General features: G+C 48.1%; 1 protein-coding gene across 2 annotated transcripts in view; it reads left to right on the top strand.

The window, feature by feature from the left end:
* The window catches only part of Abat (4-aminobutyrate aminotransferase), a 93,206-nt gene extending 75,687 nt beyond the window's left edge, over positions 1–17,519 (top strand). For both annotated transcript variants that reach the window (XM_005391219.1, XM_005391220.2), the window contains exons 10-16: positions 911–974; positions 1,439–1,587; positions 3,442–3,579; positions 4,521–4,688; positions 6,652–6,798; positions 12,083–12,194; positions 14,405–17,519. In XM_005391219.1, coding sequence (XP_005391276.1) covers positions 911–974; positions 1,439–1,587; positions 3,442–3,579; positions 4,521–4,688; positions 6,652–6,798; positions 12,083–12,194; positions 14,405–14,526 — 900 coding nt within the window. In that variant the 3' untranslated portion in view covers positions 14,527–17,519. The remainder of the gene's footprint in view (positions 1–910; positions 975–1,438; positions 1,588–3,441; positions 3,580–4,520; positions 4,689–6,651; positions 6,799–12,082; positions 12,195–14,404) is intronic.
* Positions 17,520–17,729: the final 210 nt, after the last annotated feature.

Here is a 17,729-nt window from a genome sequence, read left to right as displayed (position 1 = left end):
GGGGCGTGGCAAAGGGACAAGAGGATGTTCTGGAACTCGTGGGAAGAAATCTTGAGGTCTTGAAGGTTTCCCCAGGGGCCTCAGGAATCTGGTGGAAATAAGTCAACCTTAAAACTGTCCTGTCACCTCCCAGACCATCAGCCTCCCAGAGCCTGGCCTGAGCAGGCCTCTGAGGTTTCCCCAGCCATTCCTCCTGAGTGATCTGAAATCACTTTTGGGTTACCTTGCTGGGCAGAGGTCAGGAAGCAGTGCAAGGAGCGCCAGCTGTGCCATTTGGTTGGACTGGGAAGGGGTTAGGGGCCTGTGTGCTGGGCTCATGCCCCTCCTGAACCAAGGGAGATGGAAAGGTGTGTCCTCCCCTCCTCTGCTACCAGGTTCAGCAGACCTCTCACAAAGGCCTCAAGCATTTCCTGTAAGGTGCCCACTGAGTCCCCTACTCAGGACACCAGGGAGGGGGGTGCACACCTGTGAGGATGGGACCACCTGTGAGCTATGGACACCAGAGTCACCCTGCGCCTTAAGTGTGAGCTCCGGGCGAGGCTGCAGAGCAGGAGCTGAACATGCGGGCCCAGCCGGGAGGAGGGTCACCCTGCATGTGATCGCCAGGCTACCTGCTGCTGCCACAGGAGAAACATGCCCACATGGCACAGTATCTGTGGGAAGCCAGCAGCTCTCATATTTATATGCAATGCCTTGGTTTTAAATTTGACAATTTTTAAAATTTAAGTGTGTGACCAAAACAAAATACCTGTGGTCCAGGTATAGACATCAGGAGTTCAGACTGCTACTTGTGCCCAAAAAAGACTTAGTTCTTCTCACAGACTTCCTCTGTCTGCCCCCAGGTTTACAGGGGGGCATACTGTCCCCAGCCCTCTCAGTGGTGACTGATGCTCATGTTTCTTGGTTCTAGGCCCCCGGATGCCCTGACTACAGCATCCTCTCCTTTATGGGCGCTTTCCACGGAAGGACCATGGGTAAGGCAAGAGCACCATGCTCCCAGTGGCATGCAGAGTAATAACAACAGTAACAATAGCCACGCCTGCCCTGGGCCTGGCATTGGTGCTTTACATATATTGTCCCACAGATGCCACACAAGGCATGGGGGACTACTGTCCTCACTCGCCAGATGTGGAGGCTGAGGGTCAGCAGGGGAAAGAACTTCCCAAGGCCTTTCAGTGACAGATCCAGACCTGTGACAAATCACAAAACACACACACACACACACACACACACACACACACCCCTACACACATTCACACGTACAACAGTTCACAGGTTGTGCTTCAGCTTCAGGATGATGCAAGAGCTGGGAACCTGCAAGCAACAGGCCCCCCTGTGCATTGCCTACCTGTGGCTAAAATGCCCAGCATATCCTCTTCAAAGACTGCCTGTGCCACCGCCCCATGCCAAGCGTCTGCTTTTCTCTTACCGGACTCAGGTTGCTTAGCGACCACGCACTCCAAAGCAATTCACAAGATTGACATCCCTTCCTTCGACTGGCCCATCGCACCATTCCCGCGGCTGAAGTACCCTCTGGAGGAGTTTGAGAAGGACAACCAGCAGGAGGAGGCCCGCTGCCTGGAGGAGGTAACTGGCCTCCCCACTTCCCTTCCTGCTCCTGCCCTTGCCAGCCAGAGCCTGAGCCTAGAGGAGGGCAGATGAAGCCAGTATCTGGGGGGAGGCAGGGATAGAGAGGCCTGAGCCTCGAGTGCTCCACACTGCAAGAGCTAGTGACACATCGTTTTACCACTTCACATTCATCCTCCACGTCTGGCACCAATTCCTCTACAGTTCACATGTCTTTGAGGCCAACCTCCAGTGACTCCAAAATAAAGGGAAATGGATTTATTGAAAAAGTATGCATAGCAAAACATGGTAACACGCACCTGTAATCCCAGCACCCTGGGAGGCTGAGGCAGGGAAATCACAAGTTCAAGCCCAGCCTGGACAACTTGATGACTTAGCAAGACCCTCTCTCAAAAAATAAAAGAGGGCTATGGCTATAGCTCAGTGTGAAAACCCTGGGTTCATCCACAGTACTGCCAAAAAAAGTACAATTAATTTAACTACATTTTATTGAACCTAATATATCACAAATATTATATCCACATGTAATTAATATTTAAAATTATTAATGAGATATTTTATTTTTAATATGAAGTGTTTGAAAACTATATTGTGTATAGTATACACTAGAGCACACGCTGGACCACCCACACGCCAACTGCCCCGTAGCCGTATGTGGCTCACAGCCCCCGAGGCAGAGAGTGCGGGGTAGTAGGAAAGATACAGAAATAACCAGGTAGTGACAAACCAGGTGATTTGTAAGTGGAATGGCAAAGCAAGGAAAAGCGCCTCGCGCTCCCGTGGGTAACTGGTGGAGACCAAGGCCCAGATCACATATCCAAACATGTTCTGCACAGCAAAGATTCCCACTGTTGGTCTATCTAACTGCGTGGTTTAGGGCTTCTTAAATTTATTTATTACGTGATCAACAGAGTGTCATAATTATTACCTACCCATCTCAGAACAAGATTAAGAAATACCACCACTTAAAAACACACACACACTTTAAATGTGGTGCTTTCTTATATCCCCTCACAATTCCAGTTACTTTTTTTAGGTCAACTTCATAATGTCATTTGCATACCATGGAATGCACCCCACTAAGAGTCTATAGTAAATCCCTCACAAACATTCAAGTAGTGAACTTTCACAGGTGTATTGTGTAAGACTCACTTTGTCTACTTATGAACTAATCCAACTTATAATTCTCCCAGAACAGAACTCATTCGTACGTCGGGGACTTACTTTAGTCCATAGATTTTGATAAACTATGCCATCACCCAAGCAGGGGCCTCTAATGAGCTTTGAGTCAGTCTGAGGGATCCACCTGCCCCCTCTCCTCGCCCCACTCCACACTGCCACAGATGGGATTAGTCTCACTGCATACAAGCTTTACAGCAGTTTCTAAAATATTTCCCTCAGGCCGGGCGTGGTGGCGCACGCCCGTAATCCCAGCACTAGGGAGGCTGCGGCAGGAGAATCATTGTGAGTTAGAGACCAGCCTGGGCTACAGAGTGAACTCAAGGTCAGCCTGAACTGCATAGTGAGACCCTGTCTCAAAAAACACTAGACAAAAAAATTTTTTAAATATTTCCCTTGGGTTCTTCCCAAAGGACTCTCATGCTAACAGAAGACCAATAGCAGCGATGACAGTACAGTAGCAAAAGGTAGTCTCTACTCCTGCACCTTTCAGCATCCCCACCCCACTGATCAGGAGAGTGAGGCTGGGGGGGGAGGGGGGCAGAGTGACTAGCCTCCTGCTAGCACCAGTCTCAAGGAGGACACATGTGGGCTCCTATGCACCACACTAATCATAGGAACTGCTACCAACTCAGGGCCTGTGTGAGCCATTGCCATGTCCCCTTTGGGATCCAGGTGGAGGATCTGATTGTAAAATACCGGAAGAAGAAGAAGACTGTGGCTGGGATCATCGTGGAGCCCATCCAGTCTGAGGGCGGAGACAACCATGCATCAGATGACTTCTTCCGGAAGCTGAGAGACATTGCCAGGAAGGTTAGCGGATGGGGCAAGGCTGCACGGGGCATAGGACTTTCTGGGTTGGTTTTCCAGAGCAAACCATTAGCCCTGCTTCTGCTTTTGGGTTCATGCAAACATCTGGATGTACAGAGGATATGGGCACCACAAATAGAGGACCTGGGATGGGGATGATATCTGTGATTCATTTTTAAACTCTTGTTGCAGCTGGGTGTGGTGATGCACACCTATAATCCCAGCACTCTGGGAGGCTGAGGCAGGAGGATTGCAAGTTCCAGCATAATATAGGCAACTGAGTGACTTAGTAAGACTCTGTCTCAAAATAAGCAAGCAAACAAATGAACAAACAGAAGAGGTGGGGATATAGCTCAGTGCAAAGGCCCTGGTTTAATGTGCAGTACTGCAAACAAAACAAAACTTCTTGCAAACCCTCTTCCAACCTGCCTATCTTAATTTGGAACTTTCTCAGTTAGGAGTTTCCTGGGAAGGCCTCAGCCTTCCTCTTTATATGGGCTGGACATATATTGAACCAGCTTATTAACCAGCACGTTCACAAATAGCGATTGCAGGATGTGAGTTACTAATACCCCAGCAAGACACAGAACATGGCAGCTAAAGTTAAGGCGATGAAGGATCCTCTTCACTGTTGGGCTCACTGCCTTCTGATGAGGTTAAGCCAGGTGGCTGGAGCCCAGGGCAGCCAAGCTGTGCTTTGGTGCTGAGAGTTTTAGGTGTGTGATTCTGCTCCAGCTCAGCACTTTTAGGACACATTCAGTGCAGCTCTGGTGGGAACTGCTCTACTTTCAGTGCCTTTTTATTTTTTTTTTTTTTACATAGTCCAAGAACACAGCTTCGAGACAGGGATGATGAGGCTGGACTTGGTATTGGTTTTGGTGGGGCCATGGGTCAGCAGCCCCTGACAGTGTTTACCTCTCCCTCTTCCATCTCTTCTCCGCCAGCACGGCTGCGCCTTCCTGGTGGATGAGGTGCAGACAGGTGGGGGTTGCACGGGCAAGTTCTGGGCCCACGAGCACTGGGGCTTGGACGACCCAGCTGATGTGATGACCTTCAGCAAGAAGATGATGACTGGAGGCTTCTTCCACAAGGAGGAGTTCCGGCCCAACACTGTGAGTGGGATGCAGTCGGGGAGTGTCCCTTTCTTACCCCCACCATTGCCCAACAAGGAGAACCAGAAGCCACCTAACACAGCCCAGTCCTTACAGTTTAATTAATGCTTATGATCACAGCTCTCCACACCCATCTTCACAGCTACCCACAGTCAGTCTTCCCACAAGTGCATTGTCTGTGTGTAATAATGTTAACAGTTGCTCCTGCAGATGGAACACTTGCTCTGTGCCATGTACTTGTCATGATCTTTTAACCTTCACAGCAGTCTAACCAAGTAGGTGTTATTTTTTTTCCATTTCACTAATGGAAAATTAGTCACAGAGTAGTTAAGCAAGTTGTTCAAGGCCACACAACTTGGGATTATCAGTTACAGGCTTTGTCAGTTACAGGGATGGGGGAAAGGAAGGGAAAAATTATTTATATTCATACATATATATATATACATATATATACATATTATACACAAGATGACTAGGACAATCGTACTGCTAATTTCCATTAGTTCATTTAAAAGAATGGTTATTGCTTATATTGTTTGATCAATTTAGCATGCCTATATCTGGTAATCTGAACAACTACTCTGAAGATAACAATATGCAATATAACAATCATTGTTAATTTCTTGTCTTCTTTTTTGAAATTCTGTATCATTTTTTTTCTCTTTTAAAAAAATTCCCTCTCACTTTGAACACTCTCGTCCCATCATTCTTGCCATTTCTGAAGCAGTTCTGGAAGTCCTCTTTTGTGAGTCTCTTTAGTGGTGATATTGTGGTTGTCTCAGTCTCCCGAATTACTTCAAAATCTTCTCCCTTCATGATCATTTTCACTTTGGAAAGAGCCAGAAGTCATATGGTGCTAGGCCCAGTGAAAAATGTGGATGAAGATGCACTGTAATATTTTTACAACCTGCATCTGTGTTGCATGGCACCTGGCTGTGGCATTCACTGTATTTTTTATTATACCTTGTAAAGACACTCACAGAAGACTTCCAGAACTGCTTCAGGAAGCAGCAGTAACAATGGCATACATGTGGTGGATGTGAGGGGGAATACTTTGGAGGGAATAATGGCAGTGTGTGTTCACTGTAATACATTTTTAAAATTTAAACATTAAACATATATATTGATCACCCCTTGTAGTTTCTACCTTCAGGGTTGCCTCATGGCCCAGAATGGCCACTGGAATGGCTGCCATTACAACTCATTTCTAGGCAGTAGGAGGGAAAAAATGGGAAAGACAAGGTGAACCTTGCCTTTAACAGCCTCCCCAGAAATCCCACAAATGCTCTTTTCTAACATTTGACCTATTCCTAGTCACATGGTCAGGTCTCCCTATAGTGGAGCTTGAGACATGTGCTGTAGTTGGCCATGTTACCACCCTGAATAACTCATGGGTGGGTACATAATTCATTTGAGAGTCAAACTCCCAGCAATCCAAGTCCAACTCCCTCACCAAGGAGCCATGTTTGCCGTGGGCAGTGCTTTAGCCTTTCCAAGCCTCAGCTTCCTGCTCTGTTTGATGAGTATCACAGGACAGCTCTGTGCTGCAGAGTGAGGCTGCCGTTAACAGTGGACTGCATAGATCGTGGTGGTTCCATGAGATGATATCGCCTGGTGAGGTCTTAACCATCTTAGTCTGTGTGTGCACACACTCTGATGTTTGCAGGTTGACAGATCACCTAGCAATGCATCTCTGAGAACACAGCCCTGTCATTACACCACACGTGACTGTCTGTCGGGGACCAATTGCCATGATTTCGCAGAGCCCCGTGGTGATCTGCTTTCCCACAGTACCACTTACTCACCGGGTTGTCTTGGAAGAAATCAGTGAGATAATGTATGTTGTGCTTCTAACCCTCAGCAGATGATCCCTGGTTAGTTTCTCTGATTTCCAAGAGAGGGGAAGAGCGGTGCACCTCAGGGTGTGCGCCATCTGAGCCTATCTACTGTCTGCCTGTTCCAGCCTTACCGGATCTTCAACACCTGGCTGGGAGACCCGTCCAAGAACCTGCTGCTGGCCGAGGTCATCAATATCATCAAACGTGAGGACCTGCTAAACAATGCAGTCCATGCCGGGAAGGTCCTACTCACAGGATTGCTGGACCTCCAGGTATCGCCCTCCTGCCTCCCACTCTGGCCCCAGGAGCACCCCACAACCCCTCAGGGCTCCCCCATGGCAGCACCCACTCACTTCACCATGGCTCTGCACCCGCTGTTCTGGCAGTTCTGAACAGGCTGTGCTGCCCCCGGGTTCCAGGCACAGCCTGTGCCCTCTGTAGGCAATGCCTTCCATTCCTCCCTCCCCGCCCAGGGCCCAGTTCCCCACTCCTGGCTTTTTAAAAACATTTTAATTTTTGTTAGTACACTTTTGCAGGATATATCACATCCCTCATGAGGAGTTGGTACATGTACACAACACATCTTAATTCCTTTTCCTTCCCCTCCCTCCTTCCGTCTCTTCATCCCCTTCCCATTTGCAAAAGATCTGTCTCCCTGTTTCCTAGTACACTTCATTTTGCTCTTTATTTATATTTGGGTTTCTCATGTAAGAGAAACCATGTGATATTTAAACTTGTCTTTGACACCACGTTCAGACAGCCCTCCTTGGAGAAACCTCCCAAAGACTCCCTGTGCCCCTGCCCCAGCCCAGATCTGCACATCTCTCCCCTGTGCTGCCTTCTCCACAGCCCCCACAGGTACCCTGTCTAGTGGGGTTTCCTGCAGCCCACAGATTGTGAATGTTCTAGTAGCCAGACCAAAAAGCCAATACAATGAGATAAGATTAGTTTTAATAATGTATTTTACTTAACTCATTTTGTCCAAAATATTATTTCAATAGGTCATCGATACAGAAAATAAGTGATGTATTTTGTATTCATTTGTTACACCAAACTTTTGAAGTTCAGTGTATTAGCCACCTTTCTCTCTCTGACACACAATACCTGACAACCACAATGTCTTGGTTACTTTTCTCTTGTTGCTGGGACAAAATATCCAACACCTAAAATTAAGGAAGTAAAGATTTATTTTGCTCACACTTTATGGAGGCTTCAGTCCATACGCAGCTGGCTCCAAGGCAGAGTGGCACAAGGCAGAGTGGCACAAGGCAGAGGGCAACAGTTCATGGCAGAGGAAAACAGCAAAAGCAACAAGAGCAAAAGGGGGAAGCAGAAAGAGCAAGCCTCTTTCCCTCCCTTATATTGTATACAGGCTACCCACCCTAGAGTGGGTGTAGCACTCACACCTGTAATCCCAGCATTGGACCATGAATCGATCATAACCCGTAGAAGCCCACCCCATGACTGCATGAGGCTCTGGGGGGCATCCAGACACAAACCATAACACACATAGAAAGAGAAATTTAATTTGGTTCCCAGTTCATGAGGAATCAATCCATGGTCACTGGTTCCAAAGCAGAAACATAGTGGGAGGATGTGGTGGAGCAAAGCTGCTCACCTCACGGCAGCCAGGATGCAGAGAGAGAAAGCAGGGAGGCAGCAGGGAGGGAGATACACTCTCCAAAGGCACACTTCCTGGTGACCCATCTCTTCCAACCTGGTCCCACCTCCTAACCACACGCAGATCCACTGATGAGTATGGCATGCTCAGGATTCAGTCACCTTCCCAAAGCCCCACCACTGAACATATGAGACTTTCGGGGGGGGGTGTATTTTACACACACAGCACTCCTTGATTTTGACTTACCACATTTCAGCAGCCACACATGGCTATCACATTGGATGCTGCAGGTCTGTATTGGAGCTTTTGGTCCAACACACAGACACTGCTCTCCTAAGCTGGGGGAGATAGGTGGTTTGCTGGGGGAGTGGGTGGGGCCCAGCATTTCTAGGACTGGGCAGCAAAGCCCAGCAGTTTTAGGGGAGAGATGACTTGCTCTGGGTGGCTGGTCTTAAAGTACCTGTCCTCTAGGCTTTTGAAACATGCTGTTAGCAATGACATGAGCACAACCCCACTGAGGGGTGATGATGATGGTGATGCCAGAGATGACTGTGGTGGCCAGGATGGTATGAGGACGGTGACAGAGAAGGGAAGACGGATAATAATGTAACAGCTTTCATTTACTGAGGGCCAACTTCTATCCAGAAACCTTCATAAACTTTTCTGTTTAAGTCCAACAGTAAGGCTGTAGGTCTGACCACTATCGTTACCCTTATTTTGCAAGTAAGGAAACTGAGGCATGGAAGCATGTCCAAAGTCAGCCAGTTTGTGCAAAACTGCATAAGTTTAAACCTGGATCTGGTGGACTTTAAAGTCTGTGTTCTTTGCCAGGGTTTACCTCTCTGGCATGATCAAGGATCTAATGATGATGATAATGATGATAATAACAGTAATAATAATTTCCATTAATTGAAGTTGTTTGAGAACTTGCTATATGTCAAACACTGGATTAAATGCTTTCTCTCTTTTAATCCTTGTAGAGTTAGTACAATTAGGGAAAAGAGGCAAGGGCCACAGTTAAATTTAAATTTCGAAGGGGACAGGGGGACAGGCACAAGGGGACAGGCACAAGGTTGGTTCCAGATACAGGGAGAGTCAAGAGTGTCATTGAACCACCAACAGGGTTGTCAGATTTAGCAAATTACAACCGAGAGTGCTCAATTAAATTTGAGAAACAGCAACTGATTTTTTAAAATGTAAGTATATTCCAGGCAACATGAAAGACATATTTTTAAAAGTGATCTGTTGTTTATCTGGACTTCAAATTTAACTAGACATCCTCTATTTTTACCTGGCAGACCTAAATCAGAACAGTTTGAAATTAGGAAAGCAGCCCGGGTGTGACAGCACACACTTGCACCTCAGCACTCTGGCAGGCTGAGGCAGGAGGACTGCAAGTTCGAGCCTAGCCAGGGCAACTTAGTGACTTGGTGAGACCCTGTCTCAAAATAAAAAGGGCTGGTAATATAGCTCAGTGTGAAGGCCCTGGGTGCAATCTCTAATAGCAAAAAACTAAAAAGAATGAAATTAGGGAAATATGAGCCTCATTTTCTGGATGAAAACAAGCAAACAAAACAACGGAGGCTGAGGGGGTGAATCCTTTGCCCAAGCCCAGGAAGCGGCAAGGCAGCCAAGTGCTAACCCTGGGTCTGCCTGAATCCAAAGCCCTGGTGTAGCTGTTGCCAGAGCCGGGCCCCTCCAAGTGGAACTGCTCTGAGTGGAATCCAGAAACAGGCTTCTCTTGGACTGGATCTGAATTTAAACTGAGGTTGGTAGGGTGGGGAATCATGAGGGAAAGCTCTGTACGGGGCTTCCCCTTCCTTCGTTCAGGGGTGCTCCATCACTGTCCAGGGGCCTGGACTAAAGGGACAGGTGGTACTTACTTCCCTGGAAGATGCCTGGGCCAGTGGCAGGATTCGAGCAGTGACGGTGATGCCCTAGGACCGTTCCTAGTTCTGAGCTGATACTCTTCCCGCCAGGTCCACCCAGACCCAGGGTCATCGGCATGGAGGCCTTGCAGGCTCTCAGACACAAATGGATAGCCGGGCAAAGGCCAGGGATGGGAACACAAAGGAAAAGCACTAGTGCAAGGAAAACAGAAGAGCAGAGCAGTCTGAGATGGCCCCAGAGAAGCCAGGGGGACAGAAGCCAGTGGAGAGTCACAGTCAGATTGCAGGATAAGAGTGTCACTCGGAGATGAGAAGCAGCATCGGCTTCCGGCCCTGTGACTCAGGCCGGGCTGCCCCAGGAGGAGCGAGGCCCACATGGCTGCCTGGAGGAGAAAGGAAAGTCCCTGAGCAAGGCAGCCTGGCTCGGGAAGTGGCCAGCATTTCCAGAAGTGAGCTGTAGATGCAGGATGGTGCCACAAAAAAAGGTGGGGGGAGTTCTGTGGAAGCTCCCCTGGCATCTTGCTCTTGAGGGCTGTTTTACAGGGGTGCCAGGGCTTCTGGCTCCCTATCAAGTCCTCTTAGAAAGCCACAGGCAAAAAGAAGCTGGGATTCCAGGAACGCCCTGAAATAGTAGGGTGAAAATAGGTGAGGCAAAAGGTGTGTGTGGGAACCCCAGCCACCAGAGCACGGCCTGGGGGCAGCAACATGGGCCTGGGAAGGGAGGGCTCCTACTGCCCCACTAAGTCTACAGTCGCTAAGCCCTGCTATGTATGCCTGTGCTGGAGAGACAGACAGACAGACAGGAGGGCACCATATTCCCTGCCTATCCAGAGACCACGCTCTGATGCATGTGTGTGTTGGGGTGTTCAAATCACCAGCTCCCAGGCAATCGGCAAATGCTGGAGCCTTAGTTCTCCCACTGTGGAAACTAAAATGGGCCCTTCCTCACCTGTGGGGTGAGGATTTGGGACTGACAGCAAATCCTAATCACAGCCAGATGCCGGGCTCTACCACCACCACAGCACAACTTTGTCTCTGTTTTCTGTCAAGGCACTGTCACGAAACAAGGCTTGCTCCCTGACTCTGCACCCAGAACCCTGAGATGGTTTTGGGTAATTCAGGCTCTGGTCTGCTGTTCTTTACATGGACAGTGGAGGATGAAGAGAAATCATCATCTTCTGGCCCAAGGCCTTGATGAGTCTCCTAGGGCCGCTGTAACAGCCACGGTGTGGCTTACAGCAAGAAGTTGAAGTGCACATACCCTCCTGTATAGTCATGGAAGCCAAAGGCCTAAATCAAGGTGTCAGCAAGGTTTCTTTTTCCTGGAGGCTCCAAGGAAAACCTGTTCTGTGTATCTCTCCCAGCTTCTGGTGGCTGCTGGTAATGCCGGACATTCCTTGGCTTGTGACAGCATCAATCCAGGCTCTGCCTCTACCATCACTTGTCCTTCTTCCCTCGGTGTGTGTTGTTTCTATGTCCAAATTTCTATCTAATAATACCAGTCATTGGATCTGGGCCCAGATTCACCCACTAAGACCTCATCCCTACCCAGCTAGTTGGATCTGAAAAATTCCTATTTCCAAATTAGTCCACACGCACAGGTTCCAGCTGAACCAATGAGCTGGGGTAGCAGAGCACTAGTCAACCTGATCTATCTCCCAGTCACCATCCTTGGGTGAAGTTAAGCTTTTTCCTCCAGAAGAACAACCTCCTTCCTAAAAGGACCACTAACAGAGATGGCTAATGTCTATGGAGCACCTGCAAGAGCCACGCCCTGGGCTTAGCCTTGGCACAGAAATCTTGTTCCACCAAACTCTCATGACAGCTCATTTTACAGAAGGGGAAGCCGAGGGATGCATCATGTAAGTGACTTGTCCAAGGTTAGACAGTGAGAGACAGCCCTGGGTTTCTCCAGGGCTCTTAACCCAACTGTGCTCCTGCCGGTTCAGGTAGAGCCCCACAGGGTCATCTGAGGAAGGACAGCCACTAAGCCCAGCTGAGCCAGGGTAACAGGCTTTGACGCCAGCCTTGTGTCTCCCACTGTAGGCCCGGTACCCTCAGTTCATCAGCAGGGTAAGAGGACGAGGCACCTTTTGCTCCTTTGACACTCCAGATGATTCTATACGGAATAAACTCATTTTAATTGCCAGAAACAAAGGTAAGGGGACCTGGGAGTGTCCAGCTAAGCGTCATCAATGTCCAGCATTACTTGGTGTGGGTGGAAAATATTGCTAGGTACTGGGGGAACCATGGGATACATGGGATACACACAGCCATGGTCTGTTCTTTCTTGAAAAGTTACTGTGGGGTTCCGTGTGTGTGTGTGTGTGTGTGTGTGTGTGTGTGTGTGGTGCTGGGATGGAAGCCAGGGCCTGGCATGTCCTAGGCAAGTGCTCTGCCAGTGAGCTACAGCCCAGCCCCTGGGGGGATTTCTGTATCCACTCAATCGCACTGCCGGCGTCCACCAAGAGGGTGAGCTGTGCTGACAGTGAGGTTCTCACAGTGAAGACCTTCAGGCTCCTTCCTTCAGGGAGTGCAGGCCAGCAGGAAGGGGACAAGGAATAAGCTTTTCCCCAGCCACCCACTGCACTCAAGAGCCCTAGGAAACAGGAAAGGCGGGGAGAGCTGAACAGCGGGAAATGTGGAGACCTGGGGAGGACTCCACGAGGAAGTGGCGTTTGTCCTGAAGGCTTGACAGGTGCTGGGGGAGCAACCAGTGAAAGTGAGAAAAGCATTCTAAGATAGAAGGAAGGGCACAACAGTCACCTGAGGCAAGATGGAGGTAACCAAGGTGGAGAACCAGAGGAATGGAAAAGATGGAAGCAGACACGAATGAGAGGGGTGAGGCCAAGGAAGGGATGCCAGGCCCACTTCACACCAGTTCAAGACTCTGGACTTCACCCTAAGAGCTATAGGAGGCCCTTGAAGAGTTGTAAGTGGGGAATGTTGTGAGATCAGAGTTCCTGCTGTGTATTGGGCACAAGGTCAGATCTTTTCCTCTTTACAGTCCCTGCAGCATCCCTGGAGGGCAGGGATAAGTAGCCTTTCCTTTAAAAAAAATTTCTTTGGTACCGGGAATTGAACTCAGAACCTTGCACTTGCCAGGCAGACGCTTGTGCCACTGAGCTATATTGCCAGCCCTAGCCTCTCCTTTAAAATGAGAAAGAGTAATGCCACGGTGCAACCCAGTGGCACAACTCTTGCCTAACATAGGCAAGGCCCTGGGTCCATCTTCCAAAGGAAAAAGAATGAAAGAGAGAGAATCTTAGTCCCAAAGATGCTAAACTACCCCGACAAACATGCCAAGATACAGAGCGTAAGGTCTGCCTTTAAAATAAGTAGGATCAGCCAGGCATAGTGGCACACATGCCAGGCATACTGGGAAACTAAGGCAAGAGGAGCCCATCTTGGGCAACTCAGTGACTCAGTAAGACCTTGTCTCAAGATAAAAAAAAAAAAAAATCCTGCGGTTTATCCCTCTGAGTGACAGATCTGCATCACCTCCTACTACCTCCTACTTAGCCAGAGTTTGTATTTTTGTAATCTGCTTGTTGCTAACTTTCCCCTCAGAATTTCTCTATCATCCACCCTATTGCAGGAGAAGAAGAGCAAGCATGCAAAGTCGGGAGGGAGGGAGGAAAAGGGAAGGATGTTGAGATGGATGAGGGAGAGAGAAAAAGAATGAAGGATGGAAGTGTGGGTGGGAGGTCAGCTGGGAGCTTGGCGGAAAGATGGCGAGTGGAGGACGGTGGCCAGTGTGTGCCACTTCCCTGCCAGCCCTGAGAACCAAACGCCTAACTTACACTGTGTGATCACAAAATACGGTGAGTGTTTGCATTTTTTAAATTTATTACAGTAAAAGACATACTACTACTAATCCCCCTCAGAATCATCCCCCTAGCTTGGAACACACTTCTCCCATCTTTCTGGCCACCTTCTGAAGCAGGTCTGGAAGTTCTCTTTCCTGAATGTCTTTTCATGGCTGCACTGATGTTCCGAATCAATTCATGCTTATAGAAATTTGTCACATAAAAACATTATGATGTATCCTTATCCTTATCCACCTCATTTACCGGATCTGGTACTGTGCAACTTCTGCCTCTTCTCCAAAGTCAAAATGACCATGAAAGGTCAATGTTTCTAACTGATTTAGGACATCAAGGCAACCAGGACAGCACAACCAAGGACATTCACAGAAGACTTCCAGAACTTCTTCAGCAGGTGGCAAGGATGATAAGTGTGTTCAAAGTGAGGGGGCGTACTTTGGGGTATATTAATGCCAATGTGTCTTTTATTGTAATCAACACATTAAAATTTAAATTTTCACTGTGTTTTGATCACACCTACACCTCCTGCCTTTTCCCCTAGGTGTGGTGCTGGGAGGCTGTGGAGACAAATCCATCCGTTTCCGTCCCACGCTGGTCTTCAGGGATCACCATGCTCACCTGTTCCTCAATATCTTCAGTGACATCTTAGCAGACTTCAAGTAAAGAAACCATTTCCACCGCACTCTGAGAAAGCCCCAGTCTCAACAGTTGTCAAATTGATTAGTTTGCCTAATTCATGTTTTCACTTAAAAGTATCAGAAGTGAACGCATAAACTGGAGAGTTACTTGTGGGAAGGGGATGCTTTTGGCGGCTGTGGGGGGAGGGCAAGGGAAGGAAGGGCTGCTTTTGAGTGTCCTGCCTATAGAGCCAATGGTGCACATTGGTTGGAGCCCAGAAATTCTGTCTGAGCCCTGGACTAGTCTTGGGGAGGGCCCTGGGAGTCTTGGACATATTTCTGCCCACCCATGACCAACCCCAACAATCTCTTTGGAAGCCTGTCAGGGGAGTTACACATGCTCCCGGGACTGGGGGCCACTACTCTTGGGCTCCAGTTCATCCCAGGTGCCCTATTTGGTAATCAGAGATGCTGGTGTCCCCTCACCCTACAGAAGCAATTTCACTCTCACCTTCTCGCTCAGCCCCCAAGCTCCGAGTCCCCCATTTCGGCTTGAGCGCATGATTAAATGGCTCATAGGAAGGCAGTGATGTGGGGACATGAGGTCAGAGCTTGGGGCAAGGGAGCGGGCATCTGGCCTCCTGATCAGGAAGACCACCCCGCAGTCCAAGTGGGGCTTCTCTGAACTGTGAATTCTGTCCTTGAGGGCCTCTGCCCGTGGAGGAGGCTGGGTGGCACCAGCTATGGTTCTTCCTCAACATCCTGCACTCCTCCACCTCGCGTCAGCCTGCAGCAGTGTGGGAGGAACCCGCAGCCTGACGGCACAGGGGACACACCTGAGCCAAAGGGTCAGAAGCACAAGCCTGTCACCCCGGAAGCACAGGCCCAGGGTCAGAGGCAGCAGAGCCACTACACCCTGTCCCCAGATCCTCTTGGGGTCTGACTTTGGTCCCCACCCTGGGAGGCTCTCTCCAGCTTTTGCCCATTATCTTCGCCCTGCTTCTCAGCAGAGCCGTCCCATCAGAGGGGCCATCGCTGGACTCAATTTCCTCACGAGGGAAATGCCATGAATTAAAGGCTCCAGAGCTCCACACACGGAAAGGTAGCCCGTTGGTTTAAGGTGGTTTCCTTGTCTTTGCCCCTGAAATCTGAGTTTTCTTAAGATGCCTGAGCCTGGAAGTTAGCGGGCAGACAGTGTGACAGAGGGTCCAGTGTCTCTGCTGCTGGAGGCGAGACATTCTTGGAGCTGGCCTGACCTCAAATGCTCCTGCACAGAGCACTTGCTAGTCCCACGGCTGTAAGATATTATTAGTAGGCAGATGGAGTGAGTGTGGCTTGGTTCTCCGTCCAGAAGGAAGCCATTTGCCTCCTGGTGCCTTGGCTATTTGGGAAAATGGGTATGTCGGATTCCTGATTCAGGGCTTTGCTCTTTTAATAACTAATCACTCAAAGATTTAGCTTCCACTCCTCCTCAGACTCAGCCACTGACCTCTTTTTGTTGAGCAATGACCTGTGTAGCAGATGTGGACAGATCCATGCACTCTGGTTTGCTTTACATTCCTGCAAGCAGCAGCTCCTCTGCCACTTTTAATAAGGAGTTCTACCATGTCCAAGGTCATCTGCGCTGCCAACTATGTGAGGACCCGTGCCTCCCTCCCTCTCTGCAAGGCTTCACTCATCTCTCCGTTTATTTATATTCCATCTTCCCTCACGCATCAAACTTTCATGAAATACCTGCCCAATCAGGAAATAGGAGGAACTAACGTCCCACTGGGAACAACAGACTCTCAAACCAATAGTTAAACCAGGGTGCCAAGTACAGTTACGATAGAGTAGATAAGTCTGAGAGAAAACTCCAATCCACCTAAGGGTCACAGGAGCTTTCAAGGAGAAAGTGATGTTTGAGCAGGGTTTTGCAGAATGAACAAGAGTTCATTCTGCAAGGCAAGGAAGAATACTACAAAAGGGAACCTAAGTTCATGGTCTCATACCTTTCACGAGAATACTACAAAAGGGAACCTAAGTTCATGGTCTCATACCTTTCACGAGGGAGCCAGATTCCACAGGCAATATCCCAAGGTTCAAGGCTTCAGTTAACAAACAAGGAAAATGCAGACCATCACTCATTTACTGGCTTAAGTATGTTGCTTCTGAGAACTTCAGCACTGGGTGCCCAACATTCAGTGAGGTTCTTGGAATCCAAAGGGTTTTATGCCAGGGCACAGCTGGAAACAGTGGAGGGAGTGCTCCAATATTTTGTTCTCTCCCCTTGGGCCCATAACAGAGGACTGAAATCATTTTATCTGGAAAATCATTTCTAGAAATATTATTCACTCTTAAAGAAGGGAAGTTGTTTCTTGTTAAAAAAAAAAAATTTATTTTTAAGCCATTTGCCAACAAATTCTTGTATACTCAGGGCACAATGAGTTCCTGAGATATCTTCTTGAGAAAGCTGGAGATTTAGGTAGGAGAATTTCAAGGTAAGGATTTTGGCAGAGCTCAAGACTGTAGCAACTTGGAAGATGATGGAAGAAACACGGGAAGCCCAGGAGACAGGGAAGAGCCCAAGAGGAACAGCTTCTGTGGCCAACAGCTTTTGTGGGACATAAACCCATCATGCATTAGTACCATAGAGTTTAGTAAATGTCTCTAGCAAGTATTGTCACTTTTACAGAAAACAAGGTCCAATACTAGCAGGTCTTAGCACATCCTCCCTTTTATTACAAATGGGTGTTTTTTTATAATTTTTACTGACACTCAGTAACCATGCAAAGTTGTGCACATTAATATGTCTATATATCTATACCTATCTATATATCTATATATATAAGCTCATGGTAGAAAACCATAGCTAGGGAGCATTGCAGACTTAATGCATACAAAGTGATCTTGTTTACAGTATTCTGTTGACAGTGCCAATAAATGATAAGGAAATTAACATGTCACAGTGTACCTGACGACCATATGCACAATTCCATGAATTAAATGTTTCCTGTGTTAATCGGCATTCTTAAATTAAAAAATTATTTATAATGGAAACGTCAGAGTAAAGTGGACTTTTTGGGTTGGAAATTACTTTGTTAAATAACTGTTTGACGAGTATTTATTAATCACCTATTACACTTTTTTTCTTTTCTTTAAGTACTGGGGACTGAACCCAGAGCCTTTCCACTAAGCTACATCCCTAGCTTTTTTCTTCTTCCTCCTCTTCCCCCTCCCCCTCCCCCTCTTCTTCCTCCTCCTTCTCCT

This window comes from Chinchilla lanigera, unplaced genomic scaffold (genome assembly GCF_000276665.1).
Source record: "Chinchilla lanigera isolate Chin_1 unplaced genomic scaffold, ChiLan1.0 scaffold00041, whole genome shotgun sequence".
NCBI classification, from domain to species: Eukaryota; Metazoa; Chordata; class Mammalia; order Rodentia; family Chinchillidae; genus Chinchilla; species Chinchilla lanigera.
The sequence above is the reverse complement of the archived record's forward strand: the minus strand, read 5'-3'. Positions and strand labels throughout refer to the sequence as shown.